Source organism: Podarcis liolepis, assembly GCF_965112155.1.
Source record: "Podarcis liolepis genome assembly, chromosome: 3".
In the NCBI taxonomy this organism is placed as follows: Eukaryota; Metazoa; Chordata; class Lepidosauria; order Squamata; family Lacertidae; genus Podarcis; species Podarcis liolepis.
In genome coordinates, this window is record NC_139557.1 from 55,684,541 (window position 1) to 55,706,958 (window position 22,418).

General features: G+C 42.5%; 1 protein-coding gene across 4 annotated transcripts in view; it reads left to right on the forward strand.

Annotated features, from left to right (window-relative positions):
- The window catches only part of DCBLD1 (discoidin, CUB and LCCL domain containing 1), a 31,468-nt gene extending 9,250 nt beyond the window's left edge, over window positions 1-22,218 (forward strand). Inside the window, exons 2-15 of one of the 4 annotated variants that reach the window (XM_083497784.1) lie at window positions 1,681-1,893; window positions 6,460-6,594; window positions 7,856-7,907; window positions 8,690-8,762; window positions 9,748-9,881; window positions 10,993-11,033; window positions 11,478-11,693; window positions 14,029-14,153; window positions 16,346-16,493; window positions 16,602-16,718; window positions 17,577-17,667; window positions 19,129-19,178; window positions 20,105-20,224; window positions 21,477-22,218. In XM_083497784.1, coding sequence (XP_083353910.1) covers window positions 1,681-1,893; window positions 6,460-6,594; window positions 7,856-7,907; window positions 8,690-8,762; window positions 9,748-9,881; window positions 10,993-11,033; window positions 11,478-11,693; window positions 14,029-14,153; window positions 16,346-16,493; window positions 16,602-16,718; window positions 17,577-17,667; window positions 19,129-19,178; window positions 20,105-20,224; window positions 21,477-21,991 — 2,030 coding nt within the window. In that variant the 3' untranslated portion in view covers window positions 21,992-22,218. Of the gene's footprint in view, window positions 1-1,680; window positions 1,894-6,459; window positions 6,595-7,855; window positions 7,908-8,689; window positions 8,763-9,747; window positions 9,882-10,992; window positions 11,034-11,477; window positions 11,694-14,028; window positions 14,154-16,345; window positions 16,494-16,601; window positions 16,719-17,576; window positions 17,668-19,128; window positions 19,179-20,089; window positions 20,225-21,476 lie in introns of all 4 variants that reach the window. The other 3 variants (XM_083497783.1, XM_083497786.1, XM_083497785.1) reach the window with 3 other exon arrangements.
- Window positions 22,219-22,418: the final 200 nt, after the last annotated feature.

Genomic DNA, 22,418 nt, shown 5'->3' on the forward strand with positions numbered 1-22,418 from the left:
GATTTAAATCGTGATTCAAATCGATTCGATTTAAATCAAATCCACCCTGGTCTACATGTTAATAAATAAATACAGCTCATACTACCCATCAGCCTCAGCCAGCATGACCAATGGGCACTAGATTTGAGAAGGCTGTTGAAGAATACTATATACTCTTCACACAGATACCGTTCTATAGAACTGCGAAAGGTGTTTCACTCTGGAACCAAGGAGGCAATTTTCAGAAAGTCTTGCGCCTATTTACTCAGAATATTTTTACTGTATGCTGAAGGCTGCAGTTCTGTACACTTACCTGGGAGTAAGCCACATTGGACTCGTTCGAACTTACTTTTGATTAGATGTGTATAGGATTGTGCTTTATGTTGGCTCTTAAGGAAGCTCTTCCCAGATTTATGAGACTGGTGGACTTTTAACTTAGTTGCTGTATTTGTAAAGGGATGAGTGAAGAGGGGGAGGAGAAGCTTGATAAATAAAGCTACCCTCCCCCAGAAATCATTCTGTTACTTCTGAATGCAATTGCTTTTTCAGATGTGCTGTGCACAACTATCAGGGGACTGTGCAGGCAGTATGACAATTCACCATCATCCTGTTTCAGAATACAAAAGGGAACATCTGCCAGTAATGAAGCCCAAGGCTACATGTAGGTGGAGGGAAGAGGCTCCCAGCTTAGGTCATTCACTGTTAATGTCAGGATCATTTCCTCCTAAACCATTTTCTTCTAGGCAAAAAATAATAATCCCATGGGTCAGAATGTAAGCACTGTATAGCGCTTGTGCGAAATCATGCCTTTGTGTAAACCAGACAGAGGTAATCCCACTTTCTTGTGTTTTCTGATTTCTGTGTCACGCTAGTGCAGAGGCCCAAGAACATAATTCCTTCATGAGCAACCTCCTAGGGTCACATGCTGGTGGTAGGTGGTTCCACATGAAAAAAGTGGGTGGAGCGACAGAAGTGGTCGTGAGGAAAGGGGTGTGACCTGCACAGAGTCTCGAAGGCTGGATAGAGTGGTCTGGGGGGTTGCATTTGGCCGCTGGTTCTTAGGTTCCTTACCCCTGTTCTAATGGAATGGAATGTCTGTGTGGAGAGGAAGAAGACAAGATCCCCTACTTTTCTGTATAAGGAGCACAGTGTTTTGCAGAGTCTGTGTGAGGACATTATGTCTACCAGAGTGAGAGCAGTCACTTGGTGCAGATGAACATTTTACCACACCTTCTGCTGCTCACCTGCATTTGACCCTTCAACAAGATGAGGTGAACCTTCCTTTCCCTTTATCCTGATGATACAGAAGATCATGTTATCCTGCGGTGAGAGAGCTCACCCAAAAGATAGTTGAGTGACCTGTTTGAGCAAGAAGGTCTGTATTCCTGATCCTGCCCCACTGTAAGGCAGAACAGGAGCATTTAAATAAGTTTGGTACATGATGGGTTTCCATGGTAAACATTAAGTGTGAGTCACACAGAAATTTGGTAATTTCTGAATTGGGGGCCCACGTACCACCCCCCGTTCAGTCTGACCTGTTTCCGAGAGTTTATTGAGAACCTGCTTTAAATTTTAAAATGGAAAAAAATAAAATAAGGAGGGCTTACATTTTGAAATAGTGTAGTGATTTGAAGTAGGTATGTGCCTATTGGTGAAAGCTTTGATGGTTTCTTAATTGCCCCCTTTCTGTGTCCTCCCCAGGAGATGGATGTGGGCCTATGATAATCTATCAAGACAGTGGAACACTGGTGTCTAAGAACTATCCGGGGACCTACCCCAACTACACTACCTGTGAGAGGAGAATTCAGGTGCCCCAGGGGAAACGTCTGATCTTGAAAATTGGAGACTTGGATATTGAATCCCAGCAATGTGAATCTAACTATCTTAGCATCCACAGTTCTACAACAGTGCATGGTATGTAACGATGTACCAGTAAGACTGGATTCATTAAAATACTTAGAGCTCGAATTAACTCATTGTTGAGCAAAGTAAGAAAAGGTACCCTGAAACCAGTCCTATTTAAGATTTGTTCTTGAGCATTGGATGCTCAAGGCTGGAAGGGCACTTTCCCCACCCAGCTAATGTGATTTGGTATGGTCATGCACAGGTGCTTAACATGTAGACATCCAGATGATGTGGGATTCCAGGTCTAACCATTTGCCATGTTGGATGGGGCTAATGGAATTTGGAGGGCAACAGGTTAACTAGTCCTGTTTTAAGGTAATGTTCAAGGTAATGTTGTTGTTATATTGTTAAAAACTAACTTACGGATTGCCTTTCACTTAAGTTGCAATGTGTTTTATAACACATGTAATAAATATATATATGGTATTAAAAACAACAAAAAATAGATTTAATAAGATTTATTCTTTATGGCGTTACTATACCTATTCCTATGTTTTGTACTTAATTATTTAGAAGCTGGTTACTTTTACCATTATGTCTGTATTCTGTAGAGCAGGAGTGGGTGGAAAGGTAGATGAAGATCTACTGTTTGATCTCTGAGTGATTCATAGTAGATCAACATGTGTTTCTGACTCCAAATTGTTTAACAATAACAACGACAAAATGTCTCTTCCTTCCACCCTAAGTTATACGGCTGAAACGAAGAAGGCCAGGGGAGGGGAGCATGTTTTTGTGTAGAACAACTGAGTTCAACCCTAGTACTCAAAGTTCTCTAGTTCTTCGACTGGTGGATCTTGGAATTCTTTTAAAATTCAAAAGTAGATCCTGCAGGCATGATGTCTGCCCTTCCCTGCTGTAAAGCACCAAACAACATTTCCTGTTCCGTCCCACTTGTTCTTTTCTCTTAAGAGTCTACACACCCACCCACACTTTTTTTAAGGCCTTGAGACTTTCTGCTGACCTGTCTCTCTCTCATGCATGCATCTAGACTTTTAGCATAGGTTCTCATCGTCATTTGGACAGGTATGCTGCTTTGAAAGCCCCAGACCAGTCAGCCATAGGTTGAGTCAGCAGTCTTAATTACATCTGAGCAATAGACAGGTCATTGAGAAACGTAAGCAAGAGACAGCAGAAATATATCTGTGGGAAAATATGTGGAGGCAAATCTTGTGGGAAAATGTGGGAGTGGGTGGGAAGGTTAGGTGCAATGATCTCCAAATTATAAAACAGTATCCCCCCCCCCCCGCCAGCTCGTGTGGCACATGGCATGACATATTTAAGAATTAACAGAAGTGATCTATCCTTGCTTGGCTAACAAATAATTTTTCCTCCCTGTAGTTAAATTTGAAATCATTTGGTTAAGAAGCCCTATGTGGGGAGATGGATCTGATGGTTGAGGGTCAGTAAGGGGTTTCTGCACACTCTCACTCACACCTCTCTATCTCCACCCAAGCAAGAAAAAGAAATTACCAGAGTTCAGCGTGGTGCTCACATATTTAAATGATGGCAAGAGTCCATCTGTGTTGACTTTGTCTGTTTCTCGGGGCCTCCATTGCCAAACTACTCAGCTGGCGGCAAGGACGGTCTGGCTGTCATGCATCAGAGCTGGACTCAGCTGGACTTGAGCCATTTTATTTTCCTTGCGATGTATGACAAATGGTAACTGATGGAATGTACCGTATTTTTCGCTCTATAACACGCACCAGACCATAACACGCACGTAGTTTTTAGAGGAGGAAAACAAGAAAAAACAGTGGGTGTATGATTTTTGTGGTTCATGCTGTGGCCACAGACATGTGATCTGACGGTGAGTTTGGGGTAGCCCAATGCAAAAATCCTGAGGATCCATGTGGATCCATGCTAAAGTCGCCCTGAAGTCGCAGGGGCGCTGGGGGAGTGAACAGGAAGCAGGAGGAGGAGAACAATCCCTCTCACACACACAGACACACAGAGTATCAATCCTAAAGTCGCAGGAGAGGCAGGGGCGCTGGGAGTGGGAAGCAAGAGAAGGAGAACGATTCCCCCCCCCTCTCTCTCTCACACACACACAGTATCCTATAGTCGCAGGAGAGCGCAGGGGCTGGGAGTGGGAAGCAAGAGAAGGAGAACAATCCCCCCCCCTCTCTCTCACACACACACACAGTATCAATCCTATAGTCGCAAGAGAGGCAGGGGCTGGGAAGCAAGAGAAGGAGAACGATCTCTCCCCCCCCCCCTCTCTCACAGTATCAATCCTATAGTCGCAGGAGAGCGCAGGGGCTGGGAGTGGGAAGCAAGAGAAGGAGAACGATCTCTCCCCCCCTCTCTCTCTCACAGTATCAATCCTATAGTCGCAGGAGAGCGCAGGGGCTGGGAGTGGGAAGCAAGAGAAGGAGAACGATCCCCCCCCTCTCTCTCACACACACACAGTATCAATCCTATAGTCGCAGGAGAGCGCAGGGGCTGGGAGTGGGAAGCAAGAGAAGGAGAACGATCTCTCCCCCCCCCCTCTCTCTCACAGTATCAATCCTATAGTCGCAGGAGAGCGCAGGGGCTGGGAGTGGGAAGCAAGAGAAGGAGAACGATCCCCCCCCCCCTCTCTCACACACACAGTATCAATCCTATAGTCGCAGGAGAGCGCAGGGGCTGGGAGTGGGAAGCAAGAGAAGGAGAACGATCCCCCCCCTCTCTCTCTCACACACACACAGTATCAATCCTATAGTCGCAAGAGAGGCAGGGGCTGGGAAGCAAGAGAAGGAGAACGATCTCTCCCCCCCCCCTCTCTCTCACAGTATCAATCCTATAGTCGCAGGAGAGCGCAGGGGCTGGGAGTGGGAAGCAAGAGAAGGAGAACGATCTCTCCCCCCCCCCTCTCTCTCACAGTATCAATCCTATAGTCGCAGGAGAGCGCAGGGGCTGGGAGTGGGAAGCAAGAGAAGGAGAACGATCTCTCCCCCCCCCTCTCTCTCTCACAGTATCAATCCTATAGTCGCAGGAGAGCGCAGGGGCTGGGAGTGGGAAGCAAGAGAAGGAGAACGATCCCCCCCCCTCTCTCTCACACACACACAGTATCAATCCTATAGTCGCAGGAGAGCGCAGGGGCTGGGAGTGGGAAGCAAGAGAAGGAGAACGATCCCCCCCCCTCTCTCTCTCACACACACAGTATCAATCCTATAGTCGCAGGAGAGCGCAGGTGCTGGGAGTGGGAAGCAAGAGAAGGAGAACGATCCCACACACACACACACACACACACACACACACACACACAGAGTATCAATCCTATAGTCGCAGGAGAGCGCAGGGGCACTGGGAGAGTGAAGGGGAAGGAAGAGAAGGAGAACGATGCCTCTCACACACACAGACACACAGAGTATCAATCCTAAAGTCGCAGGAGAGCGCTGGGGTGCTGTGAGAGTGAACAGAAAGGAGGAGGAGGAGAACGATAGCTCAAGCACACACACACACAGCCCCTACAGTGGCTGATCCAAAATCGGACAGCAAAAAACTGCAGGCAGGGACAGAGAGCACGGGTTTTTTTTTGAAGCAGCCAACCCCGCTCTGCTTCTCTCCCTCCTACCCGGCTCGGCTCGCTGACAGGAGCCGCTTACACCCGCTTTGCAGTTTCAAAGAGAGCCACGGACTGCTCACAACTGCAGCGGATTCCCCTGCCATCCGTAGGCATTCGCTCCATAACACGCACAGACATTTCCCCTTACTTTCTAGGAGGAAAAAACTGCGTGTTATAGAGCGAAAAATACGGTATATAGCGTAGTGTGGTCAAGAGCTAAGCATCATTCTTCATGTAATGTTTCCTCTCTTTTGTAAAATTGTAATATAGCTTAAATTAAAAAATCAATTAATATCAGCTTAAATTAAAATTTAATTAAATGAAAATTAAATTAAAAATATCAGCTTAAATTTAAAAATCAGTTAATGAAATAATTTCAAATGTAATGCCTTTTTTGGCTGATTGGTTTTAGAAGTTAACTATAAAGGTGCTTTATAGCTAATAATTCATGTGAAAAAGTAAAACTGGTTCCAGGTTGACTTCTAATAGATTGTTTCCCTAAATTTTGATGGGTAGATGGGAATCTTAAGAAAACAATATGATTTCTTTTTTAAAAATTGAGAATGAACAGTTAAGTATTCAAATATAGAATTCTTTTTATATGCCTTTATTACAATGTGCCATCTCAAGAAAAATGTGTTTGGTTTCCCCCTGTGTTGTGATTGCATTTAAAACTTGTACCTGGTGATGCTATCTTGCTGAGTATATGCAATATTCAGTTGCCTTTGATTGTTGTACTCTTTCTGTAATGGATTGCTGCACTTTAAGAATGCTGTGCTTCAAAGGCTAGGGAGCCCCAGCCGTCTACCAAGCTAAAACAATTTGAAATGTTAATGCCAGCTTTTATCTTCTACTGAACACAGAATTGCAAGAATTTGGTGGTCTGAGTAACTTCAAAGATTACAAACAAAAATCAATTAATTATGCACATGGATAGAAGAATGCACCGTAGACGATGAATACATTTGTATGCTTTATTGTTTCTAGGCCACAAACATGATTTCAAATACTATTTGTTCTGCATTTAGGACCCTACTGTGGGAATGTGCCTGTCCCAGAAGAAATCATCTTAGATTCTAATGAAGCAACCATTCACTTTGAGAGCAGGTCCCATGTGTCTGGAAGAGGCTTCCTGTTGTCCTTTGCTAGTAGCGATCATCCAGGTAAAGTTCAATTCTGCACATCATCGTGGACTAATGATTTTGGGTTGGTGCTACGTTCCATCCAGCCTCCCTCCCTCTCTCCCTGCCCCACTCTTCTGCCCTTTTCGGAGCAGATTTGTCAGGGATGAGTGCAATTATTCTCTCGCCCCAGCATCTTACCTGGTTGCCTCTTTGCCTTGTCTGCTGTGGAAGTGGAAGGTAATACCCTGTCTGGTATTACCAGCAAATGTTTTAGAAAAGCACCTGGCCTAGATGAATGTGCTTAAGTTTTCTAAGTAGTTCAAACTGGTTTTATAGGTTTGGCCCCTTAGCCAACTGCTTGACCCGCTTGTTTTCCCTCTAATAGAAATCAAGGTCTGGATACTATTTCAATACAGTGGTACCTCGGGTTACATACGCTTCAGGCTACATATGCTTCAGGTTACAGACACCGCTAACCCAGAAATAGTACCTCAGGTTAAGAACTTTGCTGCAGGATGAGGACAGAAATCGTGCAGCGGCGGCACAGCAGCAGCAGGAGGCCCCATTAGCTAAAGTGGTGCTTCAGGTTAAGAACAGTTTCAGGTTAAGAACGGACCTCTGGTTAAGTACGTATCCAGAGGTACCACTGTAATATGATAATTCATCTGATAGATGGCACAGATGGAAGATGGCTCTTTCATGCACCTGAACATCTAAGTGCATTGGTCGCCATATAGAACTGGGAATCCTAATTTTGATCCCATTGGCTCATTTCTCATTGGTTAGGCCTTAGTATCCCTGGGCTTCTTCATCTTCTCCAGGTATTTGAGCATCAGCTGATATAAACCGAGACTTCTCTTCAGACAAAGTTTTGATTCAGTTCCATAAAGAGAAATCTTTTTTTCATGGTAGTTGAGAAGCATCGCTCGGACTGAAATCTTTTTGCTTTAGGCCTCTTGCCTTGGAACAAAATCCTCACTGTACAAAAATATTCCAAAAATGTCTGTTGGAATTCTTTCTACCACCCTCACTTGGCCATTGCTTCAGGATGTAGTAGGATGTGACTGATCTCTCAATGAAGTTGTTGCTTTGAGGGCAGATTCTGGAACATGTGTATCCAGATGAACAAATTGGGCAGGTGGGGGGGGAGCCGGGAGCAGAAGGTCTCTGGCAGAAGGAAACACTGAAGAGGTGCTGTGGCTGCTGAGGGAGGTTTGAGAAAACAACAGTTCAGCTGAAATTGACTATCCACATCTTCTCTGTGTGATTCCCAAATAGCTTTTTTTTTAACCTTTCGCAGATCTAATCACATGTCTGGAGAGAGCAAACCACCACGTGGAGAATGAATTCAGGTAAATATAGGTTTTGGTGGCGATACACTCTGGTTGTCATGTTGCATCTTGCTATTAACATACTTACAGCTGTAGCCGGATACAGTCCATGACCGTTTGTGCTGCGTTTGGAACCCTGTTGCCAACCGCAGGAATGTGTTTTTCTGAAGATACTCGGAGGTATCTAAATCTGTGATTATCTACTTACATGGGAGAGGCAATGAAGTCTTCCTTGGGAGAGAGACTTTGCATTCCAGAGTAATTAAGGAATGCAGCTTCAGACCACTGAACAGCCGTTATCTGTAGCATAACCAGTAATGCCAAGGGAAATTAGGGCAGTGCTTTGGGTACTGAATACTCCTGTCTTGGGGAGTTGGGGTTTTAAAGCTCTAAGCATCTTGCAGGATCAGGCTGGAGGATTGAAAGCTGATCCATGTCAGTTTAAATTGTTTCTAAGTTCTCCTGAATAAATATCCTTTGCAGTAAGTTTAAAGAGTAATGGCATGTAAGCCAGTTGCTCAAGGTGTGAACAGCTTTGTGCAAAATGTAGTTGTGCTGTGTTATCTTTCCTTCAATCACTATTGTTCCCTGAGCGTGTAAAATGGTAGAAGGAACTAAGCAGAACAAAATTCATTTCCATTGCTGTTTATGTGGCTACCTGTGCCATTTGGAGCACATTAATATGCTAGAATTTAGAAGAAGAAAAACCTTTATCTTTACACTGTTTGCTTTACAAAGTGCATGTGTGTGAGCATTATACGTTACACCAGTCACAACAAAATCCTGTCTTTTCTCCATGGCAGCAGGTACTGTCCAGCTGGTTGCAGAGACATAGCAGGTGATATTTCTGGGAATATAGTGGAAGGCTACAGAGATGTAAGTACATGGGATAAAGGAAAGGTCTAGCACAGCCTTCCCAAACCTCCTGCCCTCCAGATGTTTTGAACTGCAACTCCCATCAACCCTGACTATTGGCCGGTCTATCTGGGGCCAATGAGAGTTCTTGTCCAAAACATTTGGTGGGCACCAGGCTAGCAAACGCTGGTCTACAGAAAGGCAGAGATATGACAGCATTGCTTTCTGAAGAATTTTTTATTGCAGATAAGCACAACCTAAAAGTTTAATGCTGGGCTCAAAGACCAGTAGAACAACCAGTTGTGCACAGTGAAGGTTAGTGCATTTTGCTGAAGACTTGAGAACTGGAAGAACTAGTAAATTATTCTTAGGTTACCTCAGTTCGTTGAAGATGTTGGCTAGAAAATCATTTATTCTACTACTGTGCAATCATAATTACAAAGTATAGAGATTATATGTGCATATGCATTTCATACATGCACATTTCATGTGGACTTGTAAACTCAGCCATTTATTTTTGTTCAGGTCACAGTATAATAAGTATAGTTCTTCAGGTACAACTTATTGTTGTTCAGTTTGCAAAATGGGCGTAGCTGATCTGCTTTTAATAGCAATAATCAAATTTAGGAACATTTTCCTCAGCCTTGCCCTGCATATAGTATAATATCTTCAGCATGTTGTTTTACTCTTCTGCATATATGATGTGGAAATGACACTCAGTTAATTATTTTCTGAGGAAGCATGTGTGTGGGAGGATTACTACACTGTAAAATATTAACCTTAGAATATATTTGTCCAACAGGTAGATTTGTCTTAAGTCTCTTCAGCATGTTTTCACATTTAACTTAGGTAATTTAGCATACAGAAAATTGCTACTTCCTTTTGCATTTTTGACTTGAATTTTTTTAGGGCACCACGTTTCTTCGTTTTGTTTTGTTGTGTTGACTGTGAGTTTGTTTGAATACTAAAATCTTGCCTTACTTTTCACTTGATTTCTGCACCTAAGACTTCCTTATTGTGCAAATCTGCCATACACGCTGGAGTAATTGCAGACGAACTGGGTGGTCAGATTAGTGTGATTAAACTGAAAGGAACGAGCCGGTATCAAGGAATCCTAGCCAATGGCATCCTTTCTCAGGAGTAAGTATTGGTTGTGTTCATGCATAATGTGTGTGCTAGTCAGCCATGATACACACAAGCCTTTTTCCTGCACACAGAGCCCCTTCAGTCCTTCGTGTGAGTCGGAAACTCTTGTTAACCATTGTTTTGTCTGAACTATGTACTGAAATGGCCATGTTTGGAGCATCATATTTTCACTTAATCAGCCAAGATGTGAACAGGCATTGTGCATACAGCTGCTTTCATCCTCCCTTCACATGAGTAGGCAAACAAACCAGGAACTCTTCCATTACCCATAATTTCCCCATAATTTCCCTTTGGATCAAATTAGAAAAACAATGGGTGGTATCCAGTTAAAGTGATCCATCTGCACAATGATACTTGCATGATCCATCCACTTGCACGATGATACTTCATTCTGCCTTCTGCCTTTGTGTACCCCATAAATCTGTTCTAGGGGCGACCCGAACCCTCCAGAGCAGATTCGGGGAAGATGTGGGCGAGGGGGAGGGAGGAGAGGTGGGGGAGCTCAATTGCACAATTGATTTCATTTTAGGTACTGTTAATAGTGACAGGCACTATCTATTCTCTTTGGGTGTTTTGAGTTAATAAACTGAGAGCTGTTTAGATTTAAAGTGCACTGAGTTATGCAGGCTTATGATAAAATTGCAACTGTATCCTTGTCCCCCCCCCCCCGATATTCATATGGCTCCCAGAGTTCACATATTGTACTAAAAAGCTCCAAAAACATGTAAGTTGCATGTCCCCTTCCCACAGAAAATAATGGGACACATTCAAGCCAGAGTTCAATGTATTGAAGCCTGGTTGATTTCAAGTGGGGGGTTAAGCACAAGTCAACTGCTTCTTGTTATACTGTACTTACATCCTGCTCTGTTTTGAGAAACCCCAGAGCACCTTAGATGAGGCTCCCTAATGGTCTGGTCATTGTTCGCCAGAGTTAGATGATCCAGGACCAATCCCTGAACTGTATAGTACTTTAAAGTATTTATTTTGGTGCATCAAGTTGTAGGATCAAAAGGCAGGGTAAGAATAAAGCAGAACTATTTCAGCTTAAAATTTCTTGTACATGAGTAGCTAATCAAAATGATAATGTCATCTCTTTTTCTTACAGTGGCTCTCTGTCAGATAAGCGGATTATTTTTAACTCAAATGGTAAGGCTATTTTTTTGTTCATTTTAGACATTATTAATGCATAATCCAGGAAAAGCCAAAGCACTCTCCAATTAAAATAAATACAATATGGGGCCGAATACAATGAACTATTTTGTTTGCTTGTTAACGGAGAATGTATATACCACTTACTTTACAGGCGATCTCCAAGTAGTTTACAAAGAACCTATCTAAAATATTCATTTAAAAATAATAATGATAAAATCAAATATTAAAAACAAGTTATTATAACATCTTTAAAGATCAAATTATTTTGTTTACAGGAGTTAGGCTAGGTCTCATGGGTGGGTAGAAAAAGAAAGCATTTTCAGAAACTCTTAATGATATTTGGGGGAAAATTAATCAAGTCTTCTAGGTTGTTGATTATAGTCATAGTTAATACCGTTATCTGAAAATACACTTTTCTCCCTTTTTTCACTTTGGAAGGTTGCAATCAATCACTGAACCTAGAAGGACGAAATACATCCAATGGCCAGATCACGGCGTCATCATTCTGGGATGAAACCAATGACATTGGGGAGGTGGTTCCGTGGTCTCCTGTTAGGGCCTGGCTCAAAGTCCAAGGGCCTTCCTGGGCAGCAAACCAGAGCAACTCTCGGCAGTGGCTAGAAATTGACCTGGGAGAAAGGAGAAGAATAACAGGTCAGTTGTCTGTCATAGCAAGAGTACGTCTCTTAAGTTAGATTTGAGTTTAGTGTCATTCAGTTATCGGTTGTGACCCTATGCAGCTTGCTTTACTGTTCTTGTAAGCTAGATTTCCTCAGGTTTTAAGTGAGGTTTCAAATAGTACTCCGATCAAGGGCTATTTACAAATGTATATATGTCTCGTAACACTGCAATAATTACTTTCTGCCAAAAAACAACAACAATTAAGGGTTGTAGCCAATGTTAATCCTACTTGGAGTAGACCTGTTGAAATTAATGGACATTGCTTACTTAGGAACATGAATTACAATGAGTCTACTCTGAGTAAAATGTAGGTACTTACAACATTGAGTAGTTAAAACTAGCAAAGACCAATTGAAATACACCCCCCCAAAGGCCTTTAGGCCAAATTTTACTGCCCACACAGCCGCAATTCAGGAGCAATATGCCTTTCCAGTAACCAAATGGGAAATGTTTTATGGTTCGATAAATTGCAGAAGGCCCAATGGGGCTGGGGTCCTCTTCTTATCAACAGCTAATAAGCCTTTATCATTGAAATGCAGAAAGGAATTCCTCATACTTGCATCTTCTATCGTCTTTTTGGAATCTTGTCGTTGGTTATAATTGTGTTCTTCTAAAGCTTTTAGACAAACAAAACTAAATATATATGAATCCTTTGTGGCTTCTGGGTTGTCAATGAGGCTCCATTCTTCTCATATATCCCACAATTTGATCTTATCAGGAGCACCTTAGATGTTTTCCCTTCCGCCTGCCATACTATGCTGGAAGTCTAGGACTTGCTGTTCTTGTAAATAATAGCTTAAGGCTGGGGGCAAGGGAGTAGGGCACCAATTGCTGCACCCAGATAACAGGTTGCACAACACTGGGTGAGAATTTATTTGCAGGGCCCTGATAAAGGACACTTAGTCCCATCCTGAAAATGGTTCTGGAAACGCTTTGAAACCATACTTTTGCCACTATTCACACAAAGAGCCATGCTTACACAAATGCAATCACATCTGCCCATGCCGTGCCTTACACACTCTCACATGTGCCCCACCACCTCCCATTGTTCCACATCTCAAATCTTCTGCCGATATCCAACAGCTAGGGACAACATTCACCGTTACCATGATTGGTGATGAGAGTGTAGTTCTAGTCTGGATTTGATGAAACTATGCATTGTGTTTTTACTACATAAGCTGCAGGCTGCAGCTGTGCATGTGCTCTTTTCTTTTGTGCATAGGGGGTGACGTGGATTAGGATTAGGTTTAATCTTTTCCTTCCCAACTGTGATGCTCCCCAAGACTCCCTCCCCCTTTCTCACACACACCTCCTAATAACACCAAGGGATTTTAAAGTTTCTTTTTTATTATCAGTAGCTGCTGAAAGGGGTCTGAACCTTTTGTGGGGAGGGTGGCATGGCTCTTTGTACCTCAGTCATGTTTTGGATTGGGTTCCCTTTGCTTGCTTTTGAATAAGAAAAACCACACACACAATTGCAGGATAAGTGTTGAATGTAATTATAATTTGTAACCCAATTTCAGATGAGCCATTGCACACTTGGATATGGGGACCCTTTCCACATTACAGAAACTCCTGTGTAATTAGCTGGAGGCCTGTATTTTTTATTATTATTATTATTATTATTATTATTATTATTATTATTATTATTATTATTATTATTATTTGCTGAGATCCCACTCAGCAGCTTACCTGAATCTGATTCACCCGTCACATGGTAGCTATTCAGTGGTCAAAGAGGGGTGGGATGTGGCCTCACTTCTACTCCAGCAGACCTATAAGCATCCCACTTCTTCTATGGACATAACTGAGTCTGACCTAACCACCCCGTTTCCTTTTTGTCCCATTTTCAACCATTTCTTGAGTCCATGTTGCTGGCATGCTTTTGCAGTTTTGCTGGACAAATTGCCAATGCCAAAGGAGGGGAGGGCACGTCTGTTCAAATACTAATTAGTTTTCATTATCGGTTTTGTAGATTGTGGTGTGCTCACTAGAGACACTTGCCTGTAAAAATGATTCCTGCAATCCACAGCCTGCGCAAGTGTGATGCTCCAGATGAGCTTCACAAGTGCAGGAGAGCCTTTCCCCTATTGCTATTGACAGTGGGAGAGCCCTAGCATGTACATTTGAGGATGCCTTTACAAATAATATAGTAGAAAATGAAAGGTTTTCAGGTGGTGACATTTCTTAATTTTGCTGCAGATATAAATGAGTGATTATTGTTTGAAGGAAATGTATGCTTATTTTACTATTATTAACCAACAGACCAAAACGGATCCCTTTTGTTTACTTTTTCTTTCATTACAAGGAATTAGAACCACAGGGTCCACAATGCTCAACTTTAACTATTACGTTAAGACGTTTATTGTCAACTATAAAAATAACAACTCAAAATGGAGGACTTACAAAGGAATCCTAAGCAATCAAGAAAAGGTAACTGGGGAAGTGGGGAGATAAAGGGCAAGGGGGAAATGGTGGTTGCCCGGCGGTGGGGGGGGGTGTTCTCCTGTAGCCCAACTTCCATCTTCCATCTTTTTCAGACAGCTGGATCTATTGAACTGTTATACTCAAATCTTGTTTACTCCAGTGGGTTTTCAGCACCCTCATTGCACACAGGGTGCTGTCGAGGCTTAGTTGTGGCTTGGGTAATTTGCCCTGTCCCTTACATTAGGAAGGCTCCAGTCTAGTTTCGCCATGGAGAAATGATTTCATTTGAAAACATTTGTAAGGAAGCTAGAGATTCCTCTTCACTAGAGGAAGCTGGATGAGCAGTTTGGCAGGAAAAAATATTACAGTGGTACCTCGGGTTGCATACGCTTCAGGTTACACACACTGCTAACCCAGAAATAGTGCTTCAGGTTAAGAACTTTGCTTCAGGATAAGAACAGAAATCGGGCTCCGGCGGCACAGCGGCAGCAGGAGGCCCCATTAGCTAAAGTGGTGCTTCAGGTTAAGAACAGGTTCAGGTTAAGAACGGACCTCCGGAACGAATTAAGTACTTAACCCAAGGTACTACTGTATTTGGTCTATGAGAAGAAGCATGACAGTGTACTAAAGTGCCCTCTTTGCCATTCTCTTTTTTTATAGGTACAGTAAAATATGCTTTTGCATATACATACCCCCACCCACCCCACAGACAGAGCCTTCTTCCTTCTTCAAATTTCACTGTGGGGGAAGCAAATCGGATTGTTTTCAGGGAGACCTATATGTGATGCAACAGTTTCTTGCCCCTCAAATCTTAGACTGTTATTTGCCCTCCAGTAGATAACAATTTGTATTTTTAAAATCTTCACTCACAACCTACGGTGTGGGGGTGGGGAAGAGCTGCTTGTATTGTGAGCTGATTTTGCATATACTTTAACATTATTTGAGAAGTATTTTCTGTGAAACTACTGCTTGTGGTGGAGCAGCTTTTTTCAATCTATGTTTATAACTTTTAAGTGTTAGAAATCTTCCATTTTATTTCCCCTTCTCCCCTTGTCTTGAAAGTGGGACTTTTCTGGTTTCTAGCACAAGGCTGTAATTGCACAAGGATCTGATAAGGTGTGGCAGGGATATATACAGAATATTTAGGCTGCAATCCTGAGCACACCATACAATAAACTAAGGGTCATTGAAAGCAGTTGGAATTACTTCCAAGGTTTGCTCTGTGATGGTGTGCACGGCAAACATTTAAAGCACACCTGCCCCCACAAAGAATCCTGGGAACTGTAGCTTAAGGGTGCTGGGAATTGTAGCTCTGTCAAGGTTAAACTACAGTTCCCATGATTCTTTACAGAGGTGATGCACTTTAAATGTGGGTTGTGTTTTCAAGAGCACATCTACATTCCTATGCCCTTTTTCAGCTCCATGAATCAGTCTAGAAAAGGCATGGACTCCTGCTCATTTGACCTACAATAGGAATTGGAGAAGCTCAGCCTTTATCAGTAGGAGATAAAGCAAACTCTGATAAAAGTCTCAGTTTGCTTGCAGCTTAGTGAGAGAAACTTACTTTTTTGCCCCTAAATACAAAGGGCAAGTTAGAGATCAAATCTGGAGAAGTTGTTATCTCCTACCATCATATACTCGTTTTGGATATATATTTTTTTATTACTAAGTTAGCTGCATTGCACAAAATGGGAAATCCATCTGCACAGATACTTCAAAAGCGCTGTATTCCACATTGTTGTTGGGGGGGGGGAGAGAATTGTGCTAGAATTGTACAGGGCTAAAGCCTTCCCTTCAGTTGTTCAGGCTGAGACTGGCTCTACCGGTTGAATTAAAGTGGTATAGTGCTGACTCTGCAGCTTGCTGTGCACCCAGCCTCAAACTCTGCCACAATCTGAAGGAGGAGGAAGAGCTAATTACTCCTTGATGGCCTTGGACTGTTTGGAGTTGAGCCTGGTTGCGCAACTAGCTGCTCAGCTGGTCACAAACCCTCTTTTTACTGCTGTACTGCTCCGGTTTAGGACTGCCTACATATTGGAGGAAGAGCTTTAAACTCTGGAGGGTTGAGGTCTTTCCCCGCCATCCCCCAGCGAATCAGCACAGGCTGCTGTTGATTTTTATCCTCTGTGATTTCACAGAAGTTGTTATTCATTGGCTTTAAACCAAATAATGTGGTTCATTTTCCTTTCAAACGGCAGGTATTCAAAGCCAACTCTAATCATGGAGACATAGTCCGGAATAATTTCATTCCCCCCATAGTAGCCCGCTACGTGAGAATTATTCCACAGAGCTGGAACAAAAGAATAGCTCTGAAGGTGGAACTTATTGGTTGTCGCATAAACCAAGGTAAGCCGTTTTACCATTCGGGGGGGAAAGAGAGGTTTGATTGGCAGCAGGATCTGAATGCCCTTCAAATGTTTTGAGGTTCACTTAGTTCCACCTTTTGCCTTGCAGTTAACAGCTCCCTTACGCATCCTCTCTGGCAGAGACCAAGTCAAAGCACAGGTGTCTCGGTTAGAAAAGAAGACAGAACCATCACAGAGCCCATACCCTCAGAAGGCGGCAGCTTAGGTAGGAAACACCTTTCCTACCCTTAATGGAGGGTGAAGGTCTTAGCACAACTCCTACCACAGACTCTGACAACTTTTCAGAAGTGATAATGTGAACCTATTTCTAAACCACCTTTTTGAATCCCAGTTTTCAAATGCCTGTGAACAAAATGTAATTCATTGAGGTGAGGTTGGCAGAGCACATTCCTGTCTTTGCTACATGGTTTTTACTTTATGAGGGCCAAATGACCAGAAAGAGTGTCTTGTGTTCTGGATATATACAAGGCTTGATCGTATAACTTGAGAGGTATCCAATGCTTAATACCAATCTAACGTGGGTGCAGCTCTGAGCACACGGAGGGATATTCAACAAAGTGGAACACATAATCAAATCATAAGTTAAGCCTGGATATGGGCAAGCCTTCTGCACCCAGATGCAACCTCATTCCTCTTGCTGCACTCTTTCCCTTGTGCAAATGGGGAAAGAAACCAAGAAGAAGGTCTCAGTTAACCATGGCTTCCTGCTACATGCAAGCTAGAAACTGTGGTTAATGACTTTCAAAACTTGGCTTGTTTGGAATTGTGCATAATTCCTGGCTTGTACGTAACAAGAAGCCATGGTTAACAGCAGCTACCTCCCCCCCCCCCCCCGATCATGTGAAGGGAGGAGTGAAATGGGAGCAAAGGGTGCAAGGAGGTCATGCATATCCTTGCTTGTTAAGCCAGGATTCAATAATGTGAATTAGGTCCCACTGTTTCCTGGGTTCTACATACTCCCCTCTATATACCAGTACTATGTGATATGTAGTCCAGCCCTCAAGCTAGTTTTTCAGCTGGGTTTTCAGTATATTGTAACTTTTTATCTTCATTTCTTTTTAAGGACTGAATCTTACTACCATAATCGTTCCAGTAGTAGTGGTGCTTTTGCTGTTCCTGATATCTGGAATTGGTATCTATGCTGTTGTACGAAAGTATGTAACTCTCACTTTTCCCTCTTCAGAATTGAAAAGCATAAAAATTCCTGTGGTGGTTTTTGGGCACATAACTACCTTTTCCTTAGCTGTTTAGTAGGTTAAAGAGTAACTGGCAGATTTACCTGCTAACAGGACTACACCTGATGATTCCCTTCAGTGGTTTTACAGCAGAAGAGGAAAAATGCTATGACCAAAACCTATAACTGCATTTGCATTATTACTACGAAGTCCCAAGCTTAATCACCAGCATTTCAAATTCTGTCGCCTGGGCTTCCTCAAGTCCCCTCGCCAGCTCCTCATTGTGCTCCTGCTCATCCAATGAGCTCCTTCTCCCAGCTGATGTCCCCATGAATTGCAGGGAATGGGAAAGGGTGGCTCTCTTCACAGAAGGAGTCTTCTAGACTTTTATAGACAAGCGAGCTAAAATAAGAAGTTCCATGAAAAACAGCAGAAAGATTTCCACAATGATTCATTCCTCACCTGAGGGCTTTTCTGATTGGGAAAGAGATGACCTATGCGAAAGGCTCAAGGGCAGTGTACTTTCTTTCTCTCTCTCTCTCTCTCTCTCTCTCTCTCTCTGTCACTCTTTCGAGTAACCAGTTGCAAAGTCCATTCCCACCATTTTATAAATATAAAACAAGGAAGAACTACAAGACTGTCTTGTAGTCGCACCCCAAAGAAAAGCAGTCCACTATTAGGGTGTTTTTGGATCAGTAGTTCATTGCTTTAAGTGCTTAAATACAATCTGCAATCCATTTAAGCCTGCATTTCTAAACATCCTTCCTTAAGGATGAAATTGTAGTATGTTTGGTCTTTGTAGTTGGCCACCAGAAAAAAAAAGATTCGCTAGTTGTTTTAGGCACAGTCTGTAGATTCCAATGGCATCTGTCAGGGGCATTACTGAGTAATTAGAAAGATTTGGAACACAAGTTCATGAAATAAATATGTCTGTGTTAATGCATATTTACATTATACAAATTTAGTCTGATTTTCAAAGGGAAATGAATTTACTCTGGCTCTTGCCATCAATCTGTTTTATGTGGGTTGGTCTCTCTGCCCTATCTGGCAGGAATTTCTACTTAAGTATATATGGAAACTGAAAGAAGCCTTATCCAGTATAATATCTGTCTGTTTACCTGTCTGCCTCCCCCCCACCTCCTTGCCCAACTCATTCAGCAAATCAGGATGGTGAGTGGATGGGTCTCACCAGTATTCTGCTTTGCATTGTGCCTAGCTACCTGTAAGCATTTTCTTAAGTTTTCAAAAGAGGCGGTAGATCCAGGGTTCAGCATAAAGACCCAGGTCTCCGTCTCCAAGGGACACCCGGTGCCTCTAGTAGCAAAGTTGGTGAAGATCAGTGCCTGAAAATCTAGCCTAGACAGTCAATAGGAGTTGACAGTCACTGGCTCAATGGAACTGACTGAAGCCAAGTGCTATTGTTGCTGTTCTTCATTATAGGAGAGGAAAGAAAGGAGGCGCTTATGGCTCATACGACACTGGAAAACCAGGTGGGTGGTAAAAATCGTGGTTTTGTTCATCGTCTGACAATAATGAGAAAGGGAAATGTTTATGTAGTTGTAACAATATCTTTGTGTGTAGTGAGACTAATTCCCCTTAAAGATCTTACACACAAATAGCACAAGAACTTTTAATATATGTAATGGATGGGTGGAACTGGAGCAGTCATTGACAGCAGCCAGCAACAGTTTCCTGTGCTTAGTATTTCCTGATCCTTGGAATCGCTGTGGCTTAATCTGGATGGCTTGGATCACACATCCATTATCCATGTCAATCTCTACCAGGGGATAACTTAATAGAAAAGGGGTTTTGTGGAACCATTTTCATTAAAAGATTTAGATCATTTTTTTTTAATATCACACTCTTGTTCCCTTCTCCCTTGCGGGCCTGTTTCCATGAGATGCTCAGCAAGTCCAAATTTAGCTTTGCTTTGAAATTCAACAGTGCACTGCTATTGAGATGGGTTGTTGGGGAGGGAGATCCAAAAATGATCAGCAAAGCAGCTGATTTAAAATTAAGTGTGTTCATGACTCCAAGAGAACGTCCAGATATTAAATTGCTGGGATCCGAGAGTCCCTTGTGTGACCCTACTAGATGAGCTTCTGCTGATTTTTTCACGCACGGACACACGCACTGCAGCTCTCACCCCCAATATCTCCCTTCATTCCAACTCTCAAGGGTGACTTGTGAAGAACACAAGCAACTGCAGGATGGAAGGGAAGCTAGTTGCCAGGATTTAGCCCTATGTGGTCTGTATAGATAGACTGATCTCTGCTAATGCAAGCTTCTTTTAACATGTCACCCTTTTCAACACACACTCGGAATCAAATTGACAGTTTTAATTTTTTTGTGCATGCAATGTTTTATATTGGATCACATTTGAGATTTTTAACAATATTAGGACTTGAACTTCTAGGTTTCTGGAAACAAATCAAGCAACCCTTTGTCAGACATCAGTCTACTGAATTCACCATCAGTTATAATAATGAAAAGGATACGCCACAAAAGCTAGATCTCGTCACAAGAGAGATGGCAGGTAACTTCACTGTCTTCTGAAAACAATCCCTATGTAGCACGTAAGAAACGTAAAGAACAGGCTTAGTTTGTCCATCCATAAGGAGAACTTGGCTGTTCTTTGATTGGCAGAACAGAACTTGTACCGTTTTTTAATTTATTTATCATATTTCTATTATTGCCCTGCCAGTGTGTTCACATAAAACTGTTGGCATTCTTCTTCCAGATACCTGTAGAGTAATGGCTTTGGCATTCCAACATTCTTCCTCATCAGGTTACCCATGTGCAATATCAAAGATGCTAAGAAGAGATTTCTCAGTCAGGCCCCTCTAGCCCAGCCTCCCATTCTCACAGTGGCCAATCAGATGCCTTTGCAAAGCCTGCAAGCTGGACATGAGGATTTTGCCTGACTATCTATTATTCCTAGCAATGGTTATTCAGAGGCATACTGCCTCTAACAGTGGGGGCAGAACATAGCTATCATGACTAGTAGCTTTTCGGAGTTTAGCTGTAACTTGTGGTACCATTCTTTTAGATAGGATGGTGAATAAATTTGACAATTGTGTTCATGTTTTCTTGCTTAGTAACTCTAACATTATAGTGCACATTTTTTTCTTTCTTTTGCACATGGCTCATGCAGCTTGTATAATCAATAGCTATTCCTCTACTAAGGATCTAATGTAGGAATCTGTTTTTGACCTTTGATAGACTGAAGGCTGGGTTTGTCAGTAGAGCGAGAAGGATGGTTTGATCTTGTGGCGAGAAGGCAGGGGGAAACCAAATGGTCTCTAATAAAATTTGTGCATGGAGGCAGGAGTACTCCAAGGAAAATCTTACGATCCTTATAAATATTTATTGCTCGTTGCCATAGGCCATTGCAAATAAGGAATTAAAAATGCCCATTGACACAAACATAAAACGTGAGCCGGTATGCTTCCTATTTGTTCTTGTCTTGAACTTAAAATACATATTTGAAGCATCCTGGAAATGTGCTTAATTTTAGTTTATTCAAGTTAATTAATAGCCTTGACAGTCCACCGACATTCGATTCAAAGTACTTGCTTGAATTTTCTTTGCTGCAGTTGGGAAATAATGTGACTTGGTCAGACGACTCAGGGATAACAGAAAAAATAGCTGTCTCCTGTAGGCACAATAACAATTTCTTTCTGGGAGAAGGCAAATAATATATCAGATTGCTCAGTGCAAATGAAGGTGGCATCCAGTATTTGGTGTGATCTGAGATTCTGATGTGATTCTTTCTGTTTCCCATCTAGATTATCAACAGCCTCTCATGATAGGAACTGGGACAGTAACCCGAAAGGGATCCACTTTCAGACCCATGGACACAGAGAATGAGAAAAAAGGTAGCGCCGAGACCGGGAACCATTACCACTGCCCACAGAGAGCAAATCGGCACGATTATGCACTGCCTTTGACCAACCACGAGCCTGAATACGCCACTCCTATTATAGAGCGACACGTAGGAAGAGAAAACGCTTTTCCTTCAGAGAGCTGCTATAACATTCCTACTGCTTCTGCTGCGCATAAATGTTCCCTTTCCACAGGCACTTTCGCTGCCTTGTGCCAGACTGAAACGGGGAGTGAAGATTATCAAACACCGCAAAGTCAGAAGGATTATGACAAGCCAAAAATGAAAGCCTTGCCCACACTTGACTACAATACTGGCTATCAGAAGCCCCAAACCAGTTTATTGACAGATGAGGGCTATTCGACACCCAGATACTGCCTAAAACCGGTAAATCAGACTGCAATGACAGCTCTTCTGTAACCTTAAGGACCAGCGGAAACTCACTGCCATAATGTTTAAAGCACTGGATTAGATTTAGAGCAAAACAAAATTTGCTCTTGGCTGAGGAGTGAAAGCTGTTCGTTGCTGCCTTTGCGGTAGAGTCTTCAGGCAGTCGATTCTCTGCAGCTGCAATATTGGTGCTCCACTCTAACATTGTGCAATGTGTACATACATTTTTAATTTAATAAAAATAACTTAAACTTTAATCCGTTTTGTCCTGTGTGGGCTGGGGGCTGTCAGTGAGAAGAACTGGTCACTGCACTGATTTCTAGACAAGGTAGGACAGTGTCCTAACAAAACAAAGCACGGCGTCTGAGGTTGTTTTCCTGTTGGTAGCTGTGCTAACTAGTTCTGACATGTTACACAGAAGTGGGAGCTAATTAAATTTAAAAGCTAATTTCCTCGG